Source organism: Delphinapterus leucas, chromosome 16, assembly GCF_059928025.1.
Source record: "Delphinapterus leucas isolate spDelLeu-1000000601 "Yukka" chromosome 16, BTC_Dleu_Yukka2, whole genome shotgun sequence".
NCBI classification, from domain to species: domain Eukaryota; kingdom Metazoa; phylum Chordata; class Mammalia; order Artiodactyla; family Monodontidae; genus Delphinapterus; species Delphinapterus leucas.
In genome coordinates, this window is record NC_143144.1 from 59,943,425 (window position 1) to 59,963,131 (window position 19,707).

The window sequence follows — 19,707 nt, forward strand, 5'->3', positions numbered from 1 at the left end:
CGACCCGCCTCGGACTCCCGCCCCTCCTCCCGCAGGCGAGGTGCCCTCGCGCAGGTGGTATGGGGGCGCACCCCGCTCCCCCGGCGGGGCTGGAGCTCCCTCCGCCGGCCACCTAGCCCGGCGCTGCCATCTGCCTGCGGCGTTCTCGGCCCTCGCAGAGGGCGCTCGGGGTCAGGGCTCCGGGCCACCCATCTGACTGGGCCGCGGAACCGCTCGGTGCCCTCGGCTCCGGACGGCGCCTCATCCTCCCTGCTACCCGCCGGGCCAGGCACGTTGCGGCCCAGCCCCCAGGCCGAGCTGAGGCGCCTCTGGACGCGACCTTTCCTCCTTTCCCTTCCTACCTCCACGCATTGCACTTGGCCGTGGTCCGGAGGCCTTGGGTAAATTGCTGTGTGTCTGCATCTAAGGAGGGCTCCGATGCTATTTTTCCCTGTGAGGTAGCTGGCTGCCTCCTGCAGAGGAGGCTCGCTGGTCACCACAGACCGACCACTCAAGCAAGGAGGGGAGAGGGACAAGAATGAGGAAGGCTGGGGCGGGACCCCTAGGCCCTATGGCTCAGGGGCTCACGCTTCCCTCCAGCTCAGAGAGCCACCACATTTCCAGTCACCATCCCCTCCACCCTAGCCTCCTATAGCCAGGAAGATTCCTGCCAACTCTAGCAGTTCAGGTATCAGCTGTAACACCTGTCGCCTCCCACCCGCCTGTCTCAGCACCAGGAGGCGCTGGAGGTTCTCCCCAAGGCCTCTAACGGGGGACTGACCTGCCTCCCCACTGCCACCTCCCCAGAAGCCCCAGCTCGTCTCTGTTGTCTTCTCTTGATGCCAGCCCTGAAGCACTTTGGCCTCAGGTGACCAGATGCTGTGACCAACGAGGTTCCCCACCACCTCCCCACCTCCTGATCTGCCGTCTGGGCGCACACTCACCTGTATTTCTACAACTTGGCTCCTGAATATAGGGTGTTTAAATTATAAAACACCAGCTGCAGTTCTGGCTCCAGCTGCACTGGAGTTAGGCTGACAAAGATACAGCGATATCGTCAGGATAACGAACATGATGGTTAGAATCGGGCCTTGGATGTTGGCAGCCCCAGGTTCAAGTCTTGGCTCTGTTGTTTACTGGTCAGTGTGACAGTGGGCAAATTTACCTACAGGTACAAACCTCAGTTTTCTCATTTAAAAATTAAGGTTAATAATAATACCTTTGTAAGTTTGAAATAAGCTGATGTATGTAAATTGCTTGCCACAGTGCCTGGCACACTGGAACCATTTGATAAGGGGTAGCTATTGTTTTTGTATGTTAGAGCTGAAGTAACCATCTAGTTCAAGGATCATAAACTCAAAGGCCACATGGGCCAGCAAGAATCTTTCTTATGAATTTATTTATTTATTTATTTTTGGCTGCGTTGGGTCTTTGTTGCTGCGCGCTGTGCGCAGGCTTTCTCTAGTTGCGGTGAGCTGGGCTACTCTTTGTTGCAGTGCGTGGGCTTCTCATTGGGTGGCTTCTCTTGTTGTGGAGCACGGGCTCTAGGTGTGCAGGCCTCAATAGTTGTGGCAGGTGGGCTCAGTAGTTGTGGCTTGTGGGCTTTAGAGCACAGGCTCAGTAGTTGTGGATCACAGGCTTTGTTGCTCTGTGGCATGTGGGACCTTCCCGGACCAGGGCTCAAACCCATGTCCCCTGCATTGGCAGGCAGATTCTTAACCACTGTGCCACCAGGGAAGCCCGGGCAGCAGGATTCTTATGTGAGGGAAGTAAGCCTGGTTGGGACTGTGGAGAGCTGGAGAGGGCCAGCCTTGCCTGAAACAGCAGCCAATGCTCATCTTCAATGGTTGCAGGGTGGACTAGATTCCCTGGGTTTTTTTGTTTCCCCAAAAATCTGGCAGCACTAGGAGCTTAGATATTAGCTCCAACTTTTCTCACTTCCTTATCTCAGCACTAGAAGCAGCTGGCCTTAGGCCTCTCTGAACATCCTGGCCTAATGACTCCGGCCCCTAAATTCTGGATTTTTATATAAAATTTCTCATTATTTAAATATTGGCAATTAAGAAAAAAGAACCCACTGTGCCAAATACAACATGTTTGAAGGCTGAATTCATCTTCGTTTCTCAGAACAAACTGAGGTTCAGATGGGTCAGAGCTGCTGGCAAAGCTGACTGGAAGCCTGGATTCTATGTCAAAATAAAAACTTCTCGGAGGCCCTTCCTAGACTGTGGGGCATTTTAAGCTGCCTCCCACTGCAGCTACCGCCTGCTTTGCAGACAGCACCCAGCAGCTGGGCCAGTGTTAGCACTTGACAGTTCCCAACGCACAAGACTGATATACGGCAGCCTTCGCTCTTGTGATAAATCCAAATTCTTTAAAAATGTTGTAAGGCTTCCCTGGTGGCGCAGTGGTTGAGAATCTGCCTGTCAATGCAGGGGACACAGGTTCGAGCCCTGGTCTGGGAAGATCCCACGTGCCGCGGAGCAACTAGGCCCGTGCGCCACAACTACTGAGCCTGTGAGTCTGGAGCTTGTGCTCCGCAGCAAGAGAGGCCGCGACAGTGAGAGGCCCGCGCACCACGTTGAAGAGTGGCCCCCGCTCGCCGCAACTAGAGAAAAGCCCACGCACAGAAACAAAGATTCAACACAGACAAAAATAAATAAATAAATAAATAAATAAAACAATGTTGTAGAGGGCAGTGTGACAGCAGGTCAAGTCCCAGGACCCCAAAGATTTCAGTCCCTTAACTTAAAGCGCCATATTTCTACACAATTTTTGAGCTCAACTTCTGTGTGATTCTACTCAACAAATTTCCCACTGGGGTGTCCCCCAGTCGGGGGACAGAACCAGCAGGAGGCTTGCCAGGCAGAGTTCACCTGATCGTCATCTTTTGGTACCTCTCTCCCGGTATCTTACTCCTGGGGAAAATGGTGGAAAATACACGAAGGAATTGGGGATTTGTGAGGCTGTGCATATTGACATGTAAGGTTTATGGACTTTTTTTTTTTTCTAAGGTTTATGGACTCAATAACATGCTCAAAGGTTTATGCTGAGCCTCATGTTTCTTCTTTCAAGCCCATGTTCTTTCTAACACGTTTGTTCTGATAGTACCGAATTGCCCATACTGAACAGAGATGGCAGTTGTTCTCTGCTCAGCATTATACTTACCATATTCTGATGCTCTCCTGGAGTCCAGGATCCTATGTGTGATTTGGTTGCCTAAACACCAAGTAGTTCCTGGCTTGCTGTTAAGTTCTCTCTATTTTCCGTCAGCCCTTGGGAAAGCATCCCACCATTTTTTCCTTGGAATTCTAGCATGCATTTCCCAACTTCTTCCTTGGCTTCAAGGAAACAGCCAGCTCAGGAGAGTCTTGGATATTAACCTATTGCCCAACTCCCCACAGAAGCCAACGCTAAACTGTGTTATGTCTTAAGAGCAAAGGTTGAAAGTGGAATGTAAGCAAGGATACTGTCACTAACAAATGTAGTTTGGGGTCCAAGAACTTTTCCTCGTCCATATGGTCTTGATGGGGCTCTCAGACAGATGGCCTCCTCCCTCTACAGAGGTTATCTTAATTTTGATTCCCCAGAAAGCAGAACCTAAGACAGGGATTGTTTGGGAGGTTATCCCAGAAAACACAGTGAAGGAGAGGGGAAGTGACAGAAGGGAGGAAAAGTAAATAAAAGGTGCATCAGTAGGGGGAGCCCTTCTGCAAGCCTGAAGAGAATACAGCACAGAATTATTCCACTGAAAGGAAAGGAAGCAGGGGTATTTATCCTCCAACTCCTGGGCCTCGCTGGCTATGGCTTGCTCCTGAATTAACTCTGTGGCATTTTTAGACTGCCCTGCTAGCTGAGCTCACTCTAGGGGCCAGAGGACTCCCTCAGGTAGAGAGACCCATGAGATTGTACAGGAACTGTCTGCAGGTAACCTTTGCGGGACGGGGCATCGACTACACCTGCTGCAGGGGAGACGAGCTCCAGGCTGGTCAGGCCTCAACCACGTGATTAATTCCTGTTGAGCACATCACCCCAGCAGAGTCAATAACATATTTCCCTGCAATTTGATGTACTGATGCTTTTTCTGGGAGCCATAAGTATAACGTAGGCTGGAGCTGCTTATGGCCTTCTTCCTTGGCTGCTTAGAAGAAAACATCAGGAGATTCATCAGTTTGGATATATTGGTGTGACTTTCAGGATAAAGGTCTGTGCCAGAGATAGAAGTTTGGTAATCATCTGGACATTATATAAAATAATGGTGGAAGGAATGAGGAGTCACTGTAGAGGTGTCAGCAGGAAGGTATCTCACTGGCCTCACACAAAATTGTCAAGTAAAAAGTCAGGTGGGACTGAAGAGCCTTCTGCTTTGGAGAACACCACTTGTCATCACCAAATCTTCCCTTCCAAGTGTGCCATAACGACAAGTAGACTTCAACCGGTGAACCTGGGACTCTCCCCATGCCCACAGCTGCCCCAACAGGTAGATGTAGAGTGAAAAGTGTGAGAGTATTAGCTATCCTGACAACTAGCCTCCCTTCCCTTCAGTGACTCTGGGTAATAATTGAAAAGGCAACTTATATATTAAATGACATTTTATCTAGTATTGCAGATTCTACTGGCTTTTCCCTTGGCATGAGCTTTAGCTTCTCATACGCCAGAAGACTCATTAACTCACCTCATGGTTACATAAACCTATGTATGTGATAAATTTTCAATTATAAACACACACACACACACACACACACACACACAAATACATGTAAAAACAGGTGAAATCTGAATTAATGCCCATAGTTTAATTAATAGTATTGTAGCAATGCCAATGTCCTGCTTCTGATAATTATACTATGGTTAAATAAAATGTTATCATTGGGTCAGGGTGAGTGAAGGGTACATGGGAACCTTCTGTGCTATTTTTGTAATTTCTATACAAGTCTAAAAATTATTTCAAAATAAAGCTTTTTGAAAATCCAGGGGAGGAAATCCTTGTGGGATGGGTCATGTTAGAATCTTAGGCTCTAAAATATTTATTTAATGGCTAAAACTAAAAAGACTGACAATACCAAGTGTTGGCAAGGATATGGCATAATGGGGGAAAAATTTGGAAAAATGGTTTGGTAGTAACTACTGTTGAATGCATGCATATCATGAGAAGCAGCAATTCCATTCCTAGGTGTATCCTAACTTATATAAAAGTCAAAATCAGGTAAAATGAAAATATAGAGCTTAGAAGTGGTTATCCAGGGGGAAAAGGAGGGATTAATCATGATGGGGGCTTCTGGGGGTGTTAACAATGTTGTATTTCTTGACCTGGATGATGATCACACGAATGTTTATTTTGTAATAATTAATCAAACTCTATATCTACTTTGTGCACTTTTCTGCTTGTCTGTTATATTTCAAAATTTTAAAAAAAAGGTTAAAAACAAAGAGAACAGAAATATAGACAGAGTCAATGATTTTACATCACTTCTAAGTTTATCAATACAAAATGTGGCCACATTGTTAGGTCAGATGGAGCTATGATTTCCATCTCAAAGGTGGATGGGGGACTTCCCTGGTGGCGCAGTGGTTAAGAATCTGCCTGCCAATGCAGGGGACCCAGGTTCGAGCCCTGGTCTGGGAAGATCCCACATGCCACAGAGCAACTAAGCCTGTGCACCACAACTACTGAGCCTGTGCTCTACAGTCCACAAGCCACAGCTAGCAAAGCCCATGTGCCTAGAGCCTGTGCTCCGCAACAAGAGAAGCCACCACAGTCAGAAGCCTGTGCACAGCAATGAAGAGCAGCCCCCGCTCACCGCAACTAGAGAAAGCCCGCATGCAGCAACGAAGAAGACCTGACGCAGCCATAAATTAATTAATTAATTAATTAAAAAAAAAAAAGATGGTTGGGAAACTGGGAGCCTGGGGGAAGTCGAGTTGCCTCCTGTGACATAAGAAAAGTAAGCTGAAGAAAATTTTCACCTGATTTCTTTCTGCATGTCACAAAGCTCATTCAACTTGCCTTAATGTTTTGGTATTCCAGAGAGCTAGTCTGCTGGGTGTTCCAGCTTTCATTTGGTAATGCTTTTTGTTGCTGAATTATAATGCTTATCTTCCCACCTGGTTAGCCCAACGTTCTACATTTATCTCAACATCCTAATTTACCTATAAAAGTAGCCTCTACTTTTTTATTATGAAAAATAATTTTACAAAATAAAGGATTGTGAGCATTATACTCAACCATTTGCCTTGTTCCACTCTCTTAGGGTGTTTGTTGATGATATATATAATATTTACACAGCTGTAATCAGTATTCATATACTTCTCCTCTTCACTTAACTCTATTTTCCAACATGTATTTTTCATTTTGACCGAGTTCACCAATTTGTCGTAGTAGGTAGCAACAAGGTATTCCGTCTTAATTATTTATGTTGAGACTTTTTTGACTTAACTGATTCTAATGTTCACTGGAAGCACAATTTCTCTGTATCCATTTCTAACGGGTCAATCTGGACCATCTATTTCACTTCTGCTTTTTCCAAAGTTGCAACCCTATAATTTTCACTAGTTGTGTCAAAATAGGGTTCAAGAAGTGACAGGTTAGAATGTGTGGGTCCTCCCAAGTAATTTCTTACCAAACTGATCCTTTATGCTGTGTTTCATCTTATGTTGTTCATTTGTCTAGGACCCATTTCATTCTGTCATTATATTTAACAATTATCTCATGGGTCAGTGGCTGAAAGAAAGTAAATGTATGATAACCGTGAACTCCAGGCTATGGCTCACAGTGGAAAGCAAACTATATTCTATACCCCATTCCTTCTTCAGTACAAGAATCTATAGGAAACAGTAAGGAGAGGAAAGAGGCAGGATTATCTGTTCTTCAACAAATTTTAACTTCACCCTCCTCACCTGAATCTAGTCTCCCTCATGCCGATGCAAAGGATGCTGCCACCTGGCTTCTTTCCTTGCAGTAGCCACATCATCTGAATTAAGAGAAGCCTTTTCCTGTGGCCCAACAATTTTGCATGATCCGGTCAAACTGAGTCAACAGTTTCAAAGTGTAAGTATGCAAATTTATTAAATTTATTTATTTATTTACTATTTACAATGCGAATAGATGTTACTGAATGTGTTTTGGAGCCTTAGTGGATAAAGTGTCAGATGATGGGGATCTGGGAAAGTATCTAAACTTTCAAATTGTGTCTTATGCAAAAAATTCCCTTCTAAACGTATTTTTACAATATGTTGAGTTTTCCTGAAACAAATCTTTACTTAATAAAAGAAGATGTCCTGTAGAGTCAACAACTTTGGTGCCTACTGTATGCATGGTCCTGTTCTCGTCACCAACCGCAAGACCACCAGAGGGCGCTCGTTCACTGTCTATCCAGCCTTCGTCAGCGACTCCGAAAATCCACGTTAAACTTGACTTTTACACTCAGGAAAAGTATTTCACATTTAATCCACAAATATTTACCGACAATTTATTGGGCTGCCAGGAGAGGGGCTAGGTTCACAAGATACAGTGGTGAGTTAGTCACAATTCCTAATACCAGACGTAAAGAGCACAGCAGAGACTGAAAGTAAACAACCGGCTACAACAAGGTGGGTAAGTGAAGAGTTTCTAGATCTGTGGAGTTTGTTATTTAAATATTGGCTCCTGGTTTTAGAAGCCGGTAACAATTCATTAAGCGATCCCGGAATGCTTCCGCTCTGTAACCCGGACATCGATCTCAGCCCTCATGGTACTTTGTAAACCAGAGCCAGAGACCTGTCCTTGGGTGGCTCCATTAGTCAGCTCCGCAATTTCAAGTCCCCCATCCCCCTTTTTTTTCAGGGCTTCCCGCAGTTCTCTTACAGTTCACTTCTGCCCCAAGTCGACACTCTCAGTTGCCCCCCAGGGCCAAGGACAAGGAATTACCCACAACCATCAGCCTTACCGGGCTCCACCCATTCTCTTTACGGTTTAAAACCCGCGGGCTTTTCCTGTTCTGAATTCCTAGACTTCCTTCCTGTTTTGATTCTCGCGACAGTTACGAGACATCGCGTGAAGTTTGCTTCCCTTCACTCTTCTGCGTTTTAGAGACTAGGGTGACTGTGTATCTGGCTACGGCCACCTCAGTAGAGCGCTTCGAGGGAACCCCTAAATGAAGGGGCTTGGCTGCGTTCAGGTCAGGAGAGAGAGTCTCTGACCGCTTCCGAGAGCGCGACTCCCCAGCACCCAGTGCGCATGCGGAGCCAGTCCTCCTGGGCGGTCCAGAGGCCGAGGCCCAGCCGCTAGCTTCGCGGTTGATGGAAAGGCCGGTGTCCACCCCGGGCCAGGTCCTTCCGGAGGGAGCCTGACTGAATAACGTCCCCTCCCTGGCTGCAAAGCTCAGTCTCCGCCCCCTACAAACTGGACTGCAGCGCGGTTTCTGTAAGCCGCTGGGGGCAGGCCGGGGCGGGGCCTGGCAGACCCCTGGTACGGAGGTCGGGCCTCCAGGAATGTTCTTCTCCCCGCCCGCAGCCCGAAGTGCCACGGTGGCGCCGGTGGCGGCCGCGAGACCGAATGCCTCTGGCCCTGCCGGCCTAGCAACCATAACCTGTAATTCTGACCCTGAGCGCTGCCCACTGGGGAGGCGCCCCGCCCACCTCTCCCAGCGGCCGCCGGTCGGCTGGGACCTCTATAATCACCCGGCTCCTCCTCGGGTTGGAGCACCTGCCGGATTTGGGGAGGGAGGAGGAGGCCAGATGTGAGGAGGCAGAAGTAAACGCCGAGTCTCTGGTCCGCAACTTGGTGGGGAAGTGGGGTGGACAAGCCTGCAATCGCCCCTGGGCTGCGGGGAGACGACGTTGGTTGGCTTTGCCCTGCAGGAGCGCCCGACTTGGCGCAAGAATTCCTACCTCCTTGTCATTTTTGCAGCTGCTCTAGCGGATTGGACTGTAAATTCAGATGGGACAGGGCCTAGCCTTTCAACCAACTCTAACTTCCCAGCTACCCCCCACCCTCCCATCCCCTACTCCGAACCCGCACTCCACCCCATCTCTAGTCCTTCCCCAGCTTGGGTGTCCGGTTACTGCTGTTCTGTTCTTACTGTGAGTTTGGACCAGGCTAGGGGGAAGTGGCCCAGGAGGGTCCCGTACGGCTGCATAAAATTGGCAGCTTCAGAACTAGGGGAGGGGGTGGGGTATGCAACGTCGAGGGGCGGGGAGAGGGGGCGGAGGAGCTGCTCTCTGAGTGCAAGTCCGTGGACCCTGTCAGAGATTCTCAAGTCGGAGCAGAGGTGGCTGGCGGGCCCACCCGATTCCTTTCCGCTGCCTGCTTTTTCGGACAGGAGTCACGGCTGCTCTGAGGGGCATAGTCCCGGACACCAGGTGAGCGCTCTGGGCCCCAGGGCATCACCCCACCCCCACCCTAACACACACAACCTCCCCCGCTCCACCCCCTTTCCACCCTTATTAACAACTCCTTCCTCCTGGGACCAGCCATTCCCACCCACCTCTAGGGCAGGAAGCTTCGAAGTTGGATGGTTTGTGGTGGTGGTGGTAGTAGTGGTGGTGCGCGTGTGTGCTTGAGCTTTATCGCTCCCTCCTCTCACCTCTCCCCAACCCCCCAAAACAGCCCAATCAATTACCACCCAGCGTAACTGGATGACCCCTCCTATGACCCTTCGACACTTGACTCCAGGGTAGCAGGGGAGGGGGCAGTGCTAGGGTCCAAGTTGGTACGAGTAACAAGGAGGTTGCTTCTGACCTTCTGACCTGGTTTCCATCCCCGGCAGGGTGCCACGCACGCGCTGAAGCCCCTAGTGCTCTCGAGGCTTCCAGCTAATCATGCCCCAGCCGCCCGCAGCTGCCTTGCCGCTTCCCGTGCTGCTGCTGCTGCTGCTACTCCTGGTGGTGCGGACGCCGTCCCCGGCTGGCGCGCGGCCATCCCTAGGCCCCGATTACCTGCGGCGCGGCTGGCTGCGGCTGCTGGCGGAGGGCGAGGGCTGCGCTCCCTGCCGGCCAGAAGAGTGCGCCTCGCCGCGGGGCTGCCTGGCCGGCCGGGTGCGCGACGCGTGCGGCTGCTGCTGGGAATGCGCCAATCTCGAGGGCCAGCTCTGCGACCTGGACCCCAGTGCCCACTTCTACGGGCGTTGCGGCGAGCAGCTTGAGTGCCAGTTGGACGCTGGTGGCGACCTGAGCCGCGGAGAGGTGCCCGAGCCGCTGTGTGCCTGCCGCTCGCAGCGCCCTCTCTGCGGTTCCGACGGCCGCACCTACGCTCAGATCTGCCGCCTGCAGGAGGCGGCCCGCGCTCGGCCCGACGCCAACCTCACCGTGGCGCACCCCGGGCCCTGCGAATCGGGTACGCACGGCCCACGACCCCGACCCCCGCCACTTGGGTTTCCTCAAGGCGTTGCTCCCCGGTCCCCGACGGCATTGGTCTCTGGCCAGCGGAGCGAAAAAGTTGACGCCAGGGAGGCCTCGAGTCCATTATAAGAGTTTGCTCTCGGGGCCGGTCTGCAGAAGCCACCGCCTGAAGGTGCGGGTCCGGAGCTTTGTCAATAAGCAGCGTGCGCTGGGGCGCGTGAAAGCTCCAGACCTGGCTGGCAGAGACCAACCCTCTGAGAGAGCAGGCACATAGCCAACGCTTGGCCTCAAAATTGAGAGAGTGAAAAGAGACTCTCAGACTTTGCCCAGACCACTAGAATTCAGGCAGGGAAACTTGGGTTCCTGTGAGATGCAATCCGGTTTCTTTTGGGCGGCTCCGTAGAGCCAGTGCTTAGTTAACCCAGTCTCCGGGCCTCTGCCCGCGTTCCCCTTTCCTCTGCGTTTAGGGCTTAGTGGAGCAGGGGGACTCTTCTAGCTCCTCCTCCCCCATCCCAGCGGGCTGAGGGCTATTCAAGCCTCAAGTTTTCTTTGGCAGCTCTAGTAACCTTCACTTCCTGAGCCCCTTTAAGGGGTCTGGCTTGGCTGGGGCTGCTGGGAAAGTAAACGCTCTGCTGGAGGGTCCCCCCACGACCCCAGGCTTTCTGCCTGCTGCCCAGATTGATTTCAGTGTCCTTGCCTTTGCCACGTGGACTGCCCCGCCACCAGGGTGGGGTGGGGGAAGGGCTGATCTTCGGGCCTTTGGCAGCAGGACCTGGTTAGAGAACGGGGAGGGTGTGGGGGAGGGAGGTGTTGCTTACAAGTCCAGCAGGGTAGGGGCCTAGAGGGTGGAATGAGGACAGGGGAGCAATCAGGGACAGAGTGTGGTTGCCAAGCTGAGGTGTGGGTCTCTGTGCTTGTTTGCGCATTTTGTCTGCCTGTGCATTTCCATCGCTGTGTTCCCACCCTTGTGTGTACCTGCAGCTACATTTGTGTATGTGTCATGTCATGTTTATGGATGTGTATTTACTTCAGCATATATGTATTCCCTCACAAACACATTCAAAATGGTTTGTATATGGGGTCCTTGCTGGGCTGGATGTGCCATCCTGTTCTTAGGCCTCCTATCTCCACCCCCAGAGCCCCAGATTGTGTCGCATCCATATGACATTTGGAACGTGACGGGGCAGGATGTGATCTTTGGCTGTGAAGTGTTTGCCTACCCCATGGCTTCCATCGAGTGGAGAAAGGACGGCTTGGACATTCAACTGCCAGGGGATGACCCCCACATCTCTGTGCAGGTAGGGACAGGGAGCAGAGGCCTCCCCGGGGCAGCCCACGGTCCCTCTAGAACGATGCTGCTGACTCCTCCTGGCTCCAGTTTAGGGGTGGACCCCAGAGGTTTGAGGTGACGGGCTGGCTGCAGATCCAGGCTGTGCGTCCTAGCGATGAGGGCATCTACCGCTGCCTGGCCCGCAATGCCCTCGGCCAGGTTGAGGCCCCAGCTAGCCTGACAGTGCTCACACTGGGTAAGGGAGAGCCCTGAGCTCTGGGGGCTGGGGGAAGGTGGTGGATTCATGCCTTTGAATGTGTGTCCATGTGTGTATATGCATGTGGGTACACACACAAGCATGGCTTTCTCACAGACTGGGATACATGGGCACTGACAGCCCTCTTTCCTGTTCTCCCTCCTTTGTCCCCATGTGCTTGCAGACCAGCTGAACTCCACAGGCATCCCCCAGCTGTCATTCCTGCGCCTGTTTCCTGAGAAGGAGGCTGAGAGCGAAGAGGCCGAGGATTACTACTAGGTCCAGAGCCGTGGCCCGTGGGGGTGGGTGAGTGGGGATAGTTTTCAACCCTGCTCTTGAAAAGATCTAGAAAGGGGGAGCAGGGCCCCTTCACAGATTGCTTTAATGCCCTTAGTAGGGGAGATGTGATGGTGGTGGGAGAGACAAAAGTTGGAGGGTAAGGAGAGAGGCAGCGACTAGGGGAGGTGGGATGCAGAGGGGCCCATGCAGGAGGTGCTCTGGCCAGGACGGTCTCCTGTGTGGACCAACCAGGCATTAGGCAATAGCTGCCTGCTGGTCTCTAGGCTGAGTGAGGGGTGGGGGGGGGTAGGGGTGGGGAGGAGTGGAGGTGACACAAAGGGGTGCAGATAACAGGATCCTTTACTTCTTTCCAGCAGCCCTCCCTCCAGCTCTGCTCAGCCAGTCTTCTGACTGCCCTTCTGCACAGCTCCTGCTGTTATTTTCCTAGTCCCCAGTCTTTGCCTAACCTCAGTCTTCCCTTTCTTGAAACTCACCTTCTAGAAAATTTCCCTCTAAGTCCCAATTGCACATACTAACTGCAATCCTCTTTGCTGTTTGCCATCTGCTGTCCAGGAAGGCACGATGGAGCGTGGTTTAGCTCAGTGCAGTAAGATGGGCATTTGGGCATGTCTGATTTTCCTGTCATTCTGGGAACTCCATGAGGGCAGTACCATATATTATACCACTTTGTACTGGACGATGCCTAGCACAAGACTAGGCACAGTAGGCACGCAATAAAGATTTATGAACAAACTGAGACAGATGGTTCATGCAGATTTGCACACAGAGACCGCATTTCTCTGGGAGGCCTCCCAGGGTAGTAGGACTCTGGCTTCCAGAAGCTGTAGGTCCTGCTCTTTAAGCACATGCCTGCCAGATGTAGAGGAAGCTTGAGCTGGGGCCTCCCCCCACCCCCACCCCCGCCCCAGGCAGGAAGTTTGGAGCCATCTGGTTGGGAGGGAGGGTATCCCCCCAGTCTGCACTCCATTGGGGCTGGTCTAGAGATAGATTGCCTGCCTCTCTGTCCCCTCCCCAGGCAGAATGGGAAACCAGATCTATGTGGGTAGGACCCAGTATGAAAGCATAAACTGGATGGAGGAGGGGAGAAGTTTGGTCACATGTATGGGCCACACCCTGGGATTTCCCTACGAAGCCGCCCATTTCCCAGCCGAACCCAGACAAAATCATGGTAAGCTTGTTTTCTCGTCTGCCCCAACTGTGACTTGTCTTCTCTGGCTGGAGGTGCCTCACAGAGCCGTACTCTTTTGCTCCCGAAATCTCTCTCCACACTCCCCTTACCTCGCCCAGGGACACTGGTGAGGCGTACTGTTTATTGACTGACTAAAGGAGAAAATGAAAGCTTAAGTTGGCGAGGCCAAGACCCCCGTGTGTGGGTGTCGAAGGCCTCCTACGCGCCTGGGTTCCACCCGAAGCCTGGCGCCACACAACGGGAGAGGTCGCAGTTGACTCGGTGTCTGAGCTTGTCCTCTGGGGCCCAATACAGGGAGCCCGGCCTCTTGGGAGGGGCGTGGCCCGGACCCCAACCCAAGGGCTTGGCTGCCCCTCCCGCAGAACCTCAGGACTCGTCCAGAGGCTAAGCCAGAGGACAGCTCTTGTTGCTGAGTCCTGGCTGGAGTCCGGCGTTTCCAGGAGCAGCACTCAACAGCTCGAGCGGGTTGGATACTTGGGGCGAATTCTAAGTTGACCGCGAAAGTAGGGATAGGGATGGAGGGGTGGGGGCAGGAGGGTCAGGCCGTTCAGCGTCCGGCCCAGAAGGAGGTCTGCTCCGCGCTGAAAGAGGGGACTGGGGTCTGGGTCCCCCAGCAGCCAGGGAATCCGCCACTGACTTGTTCTTCGCCGGCGACTCCCGGCCAGCTGGGCTCGAAGGCGCCCCCTGGTGGGCCCATCGATCCTACCGCGCCCACTTGCAGAGCAGAGGCTCCGCACGATCCTAGAGGGTCACACGCATCCCCCAGAACCCGTACTCCTCCATCACTTTTGCAGATATTACGGGATGTTCAGGTGCAGCCTCCTTATAGCCTCAGTTTCCCCCTCCGCGGTGCTACAGGTTCAGGCCCCACAGCCTTGAATAGGAGGAACCCCTGCTGCGCATACCCCCCCCCACCTGCTCCAGCGGACCGGCTTTAATAACGTAGCTGGAAAGTGACACGCGATTTATTATTAAAGAATTGCTGGGACGGGAAAGGTTTAATAAACGCGCTGCAATGCCGAGGATTATTCTCCGCAAATAAATGAGAACGCGGGCGGCGTTTTAATAAATAATTTCCCGCCGCTCCCGGGGAGGAGAGGGGAGGTGGAGGGGGAAGCCGAGCTGCTGCCAGAACTCCCGACTTCGCCTCCCCACGGGTTTCCAAGCCTTCCTCGCGTTTTTCGTCCTAGGTTGCTCACACCCGACGTATGAGGTTCCAAGGGAGCTGACTCGCAGTGCTCTAGGTCTGGAGGCAGGAGAGGCTCTGCCCCATCCTACTTCCCCCATCTCTGGGATTTTAAGTAGTTTGCCTAAGATGAGCAAATGCGCTTCCTTCCAGCTCTGAACCAGAGGCCTGAAGTCAAGACTGGACCGGGGCAGGAAGGGTTAAACCGGGACCAGCCGCTCCCAGGCTGAGGGTACTAAGTCCCAGAGCCTAGCCACTCTCCTCCCAGCTTTTGGCTGACCCGGCTGGGCGTCCCAGGCAGGATGTGGGGAGTAAGCCGCCAAAGGGGGCTGTGTGTACCGGTGTGTAGGTGCTACAAGTGTCCAAATGTCCCCGACTCACTCCTTGGGCCATTTTGGGGAATAGGGCCACTGAAGCCGGTTGCTTGTTAGTTCGAAGGCTTCAAGGAAGGGTCCTTGAGCCGCGCTGGTCTGAGTCGAGGGAGTCCAGGTGAAGTCCAACCGCTAGCTCTTTGGTGAACGGGGTGTGTGTATGTGTGTGTGAATCTGAGGGCTGAGCAGAACTGGAGCCCCAAAGGGGAGTCCACTTCACCAACAGAAGCCTGGAGGCCCAAGAGGATGAATCTGATTTCAGAGAGGGCAGAGATTGCAGGCTTTGGGCACCAAGGACAAGCGCATCAGTCTTGTAGGTAGGGGACAGGGCAGTGCCTGGGGTACGCCGGCTCTGCAAGCTTTGGGCCTAGGCGGAGAGAGACATGTCTGGCGACACCTCTGGCAACACTTAGAACAGGAAGTGGTGAAAGAGTGCCATCTGGTGGTTATTTCTGGTTATAGCAGCCAAACCTGGGCCTAGGGTCTTGAGACAGTTAAATTGACTGGAAAAATTTGAGTAAAAAGGTGCTTGAGGGCTTCCCTGGTGGCGCAGTGGTTGAGAGTCCGCCTGCCGATGCCGGGGACACGGGTTCGTGCCCCGGTCCGGGAAGATCCCACATGCCGCAGAGCGGCTAGGCCCGTGAGCCATGGCCACAGAGCCTGCGCGTCCCGAGCCTGTGCTCGGTAGAGGCCCCAGCAGTGAGAGGCCCGCGTACCCCCCAAAAAAAAAAAAAAAAAGGTGCTTGATTTGTATTCATATACGTATGTGAAGGTGCACATGTATATGTAGTATATATGTGATATCTATAATATGTTCATACTATTTATGTGTGTATATGTGTCTACATGCACTGTGTACATGTATGTATATATATGTATGTACATCACAATGTTATGTATGTAGATTATCTAAATGCAGATATATGTATGTAGATAACCATGTAGGTGCATATATGTATGTGTGTACATAAGCACTGTATATATGGATGTGTTGTTATATGTGTATATAGCTGTATGTATACATTTATTTGCAAGTACATGTTCTATTATTTGCCTTTCTTTCAACAAATATATATATATATTTTTATGCGGTACGCGGGCCTCTTACTGTTGTAGCCTCTCCTGTTGCGGAGCACAGGCTCCGGACGCGCAGGCTCAGCGGCCATGCCTCACGGGCCCAGCCGCTCCGCGACATGTGGCATCCTCCCGGACCGGGCACAAACCCGTGTCCCCTGCATCGGCAGGCGGACTCTCAACCACTGCACCACCAGGGAAGCCCTCTTTTTTTTTTTCTTTTAATTTATTTTATTTATGTTATTTTTGGCTGCGTTGGGTCTTCGTTGCTGCACGCAGGCTTTCTCTAGTTGCGGCGAGCGGGGGATACTCTTCGTTGTGGTGCACGGGCTTCTCATTGCAGTGGCTTCTTTTGTTGTGGAGCACAGGCTCTAGGCACGCGGGCTTCAGTGGTTGTGGCACGTGGGCTCAGTAGTTGTGGCTCGTGAGCTCTAGAGCACAGGCTCAGTAGTTGTGGCGCACGGGCTTAGTTGCTCCACGGCATGTGAGTTCTTCCTGGACCAGGGCTCGAACCCGTGTCCCCTGCATTGGCAGGTGGATTCCTAACCACTGTGCCACCAGGGAAGTCCCCTTACATTCTATTCTAAGATGTGCATGTGAATTAATTATATACATGTATGTTTACAGGATTGTGTGTGCATGTATATATGTATAACTCTGTTTACATATATATGTGTGAGGAATAGACAGGCTTAAATACTCTGGTGGGCTTGGAGATTCCCTGTTTTTTTGTTTAAAAGCTCAGGTCCTGTCACCTAGGACTCTATTTCTAAGTGTGTAGGCAGCTGAGGGCAGAGGGAAAGAGGCTGGAGACATAGGCTGATTACCTCCTAGGATATGTTTTGGTTATTTCCTCAGCCCTCTGAATGACTAGGTTCTTTCTAAACAGGGAACAGCTAGGCAAGTCCACTTAGAGTGATGGAATGTTAATGAAGATCAATTCTCACCTCTCTGCTCAAAGCAGAGCACCTTAGGAGGAAGGATGATGGGTTGGGGATGGGTGGGAATGGAGTCTGGGAGGCTGGGGGTAGGAATAGGTTCTCGGAGGGCAGTGGTGGGTGCATTTAGAGACTGGAAGAGATCCAGTCTGGGAGGTAGTGATGGAAGCTCTGGGACTCAGTTGCAGATAATGGGGGTGATTTGAGAACTCTTGGGGGAAGGATGAGCTGGTGGATAGAGGTGGGGCCTGAGGGGAGTAATGAGGTCAGGATCAGGGATGGAGTTGGGAGGGTATGGAGGTAGAGGCTCTGGTGGCAAGGAAAACCAATCTTGGGGTGGAATTTGGAGGCCATCTCAGATGGAGTCATCCCTCCCTTTCTCCCACCCCTCCCTTCTCCATGCAGGGGCCCCTAATGTTCTTCTCTAGTCCTCTCTCCTCAAGCTGGGTCCCAGATGTGTGGGGGGCAGAGGAGAAGAGCTGAGGCTCCAGAGCTTGGCCTGGCTTAGGTGACTCACTGGTGGGTGAGGTGAGGCAGAACTCTCAGCACCACGGTCCCGTGAAGCCCCATCCCAGCCACCTGGCTCATTGCCTGCCCAGCTGCCATTACCGGGTTTCAATTTGGGCTCAGCCCAGGGGGTTCAAACAATGGTGACCTGGAAAAGGTCACAGAACATACCCTCCCCTCACCACACACACATTCCTGGGACTGAACTGGGAAAAAGGTGCTTCTGGATCATTCCTTCCCTCCTTTTGCTAGATGTTCTCCAGACACAGTCAAGGCCAGAAGTCTTCAGGTGCCATCCTCACTCTTGGTCTGTGGTAACACCTCATTCCTGTCCCCTTCCTTCTCAGCCTCCTGTGCTGGACTACATCATCCTAAAACCAGGGTTTCTGTCCTTTCATTGCCTCTCCTCCCCTTCTTCAGTCCTTTTCTTCCCAGGGTTGAGATCTTAGGTCCCTGGACTGTGACCACACTGGTTGAGGGAAGGGGGATGGGCTGAAGATACGGGCTGGTTCCTGGCCTGCCTTTATTTTCTATATTTTCTCTGCTATCTGGGCAACTGAAAGCTCTCTGAAGAGGGTGAAGAGTTATGAAAATCAGTTTTGGTGACAAATGTTACCCCACAATCAAGTTTCACCCTGTCCCCTTGGTGGACAGCACCATGGGAGGCAGGATGGACTTTAGGGTACTGAAATGGGGTCATGAGAAGTGATGGGGTCTTCCAGGATGAGTGTTGAGGGCTCTAGGGACAATTACTTCCTGCCTCCCCTCTGTCCCCCCATCCCAACCCCAGATCACTAAAGCGGGGAGAAGGACCCACAGGTCTTCGGGACTCAGCTGGCCCTCACAGGGGCCCAGATTTTAACTCCTGGGGATCTCTAGGGGAAGTTGGTCTCTGAAGGGTAAAGATAGGTCTTTGGGAACAGAACTGGGGGTCTGTGGTCAAGGATAGGCTGGAGAGGGGACATGAGCTTTTGTGGTACTGCTTTATAAGTGCATACCTTGGGCAAGTTTCTAAGCTTTCCTTCTTCTGTGCCCTCCTCTGCAAAATAGTGATAAAACTTCCTCTGTAAGGGTTGTGATGAGACTAGAGATCTTATAAGTAATGCGTCTGAAACACAATAGGTATTCAACAAATGGTCAGTTTCACTGTCACTATTTCTAGGTGGGTGAGCTACATGGAGATGGGGCAGGGTACCTAGCACAGAGCTTCCTGCTGAAGTGTGTGGGTAATTACAGCCTTGTGCCTGCCTGAAGGAGGCCTGAGAAATTGGGTCTTAGGAGGAGGGGAAGGGCTATGGCAAGGTGGGGATGGGTAGGGGCTGGGCTTCCAGAGAGCTTGGCAGCCTTCACCCTCACACACCCCTAACCCCCGCCCTCCTCAGGGAGCCCCTGTCAGAACCCAGGGCTCTAGCTCTGGGCTTGGAGGGAGGGGCATCCTCGAAACTCACTTCCATCCATCTCTTTTATCTGGGCTGCTGAAGGGCTGGAGCTCCAATGGGGCCTCTGATGGGGAACAGATACAGACCAGGCGGAAGCAGCCGGAACTGTGCTGAGCTGGAGCTGAGGACCAGGCCAGGGGGTCAGTGAAGACAGATAAAGCTCAGAGCAGCTGGGGACTCAGGAGACCCGTGGGGAGGGGCAGCAGGGGCTGAGGGCGGGCTGTGTCCTGGGAGGAGGCGAGGGCCAGAAGCTTCTGACGGGGATGATGTCCATCAAGGCCTTCAAATGGCCGGAGGAGGCCTTTAATGACTCTTTGGGAGGAGGGAAGGGGCAGAGCTCCCCCCCATCCCCAGATGTGGCTGCCGGAAAGCCAGGGTACCTGGCAAGCATGAAGGTTGGTCCCAGGGAGAACTCGAGCCTGAGAACAGGGGGACCTCAAGGTCCAGGCCAGAGGCAAGGCTTCTGGGGGCTGCCTTACCTTTAAGACGAAGATGGGGAAAAGGTTAGTAAGTGATTCTGCGATTTTAGTTCCTGTTTTAATTAACGTTGAAGGGCTTGGGGCTTCCCTGAACGCCAGGGAGAGAAGCAGAGCAGACGTTTATTTTCCTCTTTTTCCTTTTAAAGACAATTTTATTAAAACACTTTGTTTTCATTCTGGCTTGAACATGGGGCATTTAAATGGAAAAGTAATTATTTCACCTCGTTTGCTTATGGTGAGAGGAGAGTCAGGAAAGGGAGGGATGCCAGTGAGGGAAGAGGCTGGCAGCTTTGGGCTGGCACATGCGTGCATGCACATGCACAGGCCCTACAGACAGGCACACACAATCAGGCTCACACTCACAGCAGCATGAGTCACCACACAGAGCTCCTCATGCTGGCA

The 19,707-nt window shown here is 52.2% G+C and overlaps 1 protein-coding gene across 1 annotated transcript; it reads left to right on the top strand.

The window, feature by feature from the left end:
* Positions 1-490: 490 nt before the first annotated feature.
* Positions 491-13,803, top strand: KAZALD1 (Kazal type serine peptidase inhibitor domain 1). The gene is made up of 5 exons (XM_022568999.2): positions 491-9,318; positions 9,726-10,291; positions 11,434-11,594; positions 11,675-11,822; positions 12,007-13,803. Exons 2-5 carry the CDS (start codon positions 9,778-9,780, stop codon positions 12,099-12,101), a joined length of 918 nt encoding a protein of 305 aa, XP_022424707.1. The 5' UTR covers positions 491-9,318; positions 9,726-9,777; the 3' UTR covers positions 12,102-13,803.
* Positions 13,804-19,707: the final 5,904 nt, after the last annotated feature.

Coding starts and splice junctions, on each gene's coding strand:
- KAZALD1 (XM_022568999.2), top strand. CDS start 9,778: ATGCCCCAGCCGCCCGCAGCTGCCTTGCCGCTTCCCGTGCTGCTGCTG. Junction 11,595..11,674: donor ACCCCCACATCTCTGTGCAG/GTAGGGACAGGG, acceptor TCCTGGCTCCAG/TTTAGGGGTGGACCCCAGAG. Junction 11,823..12,006: donor CCTGACAGTGCTCACACTGG/GTAAGGGAGAGC, acceptor ATGTGCTTGCAG/ACCAGCTGAACTCCACAGGC.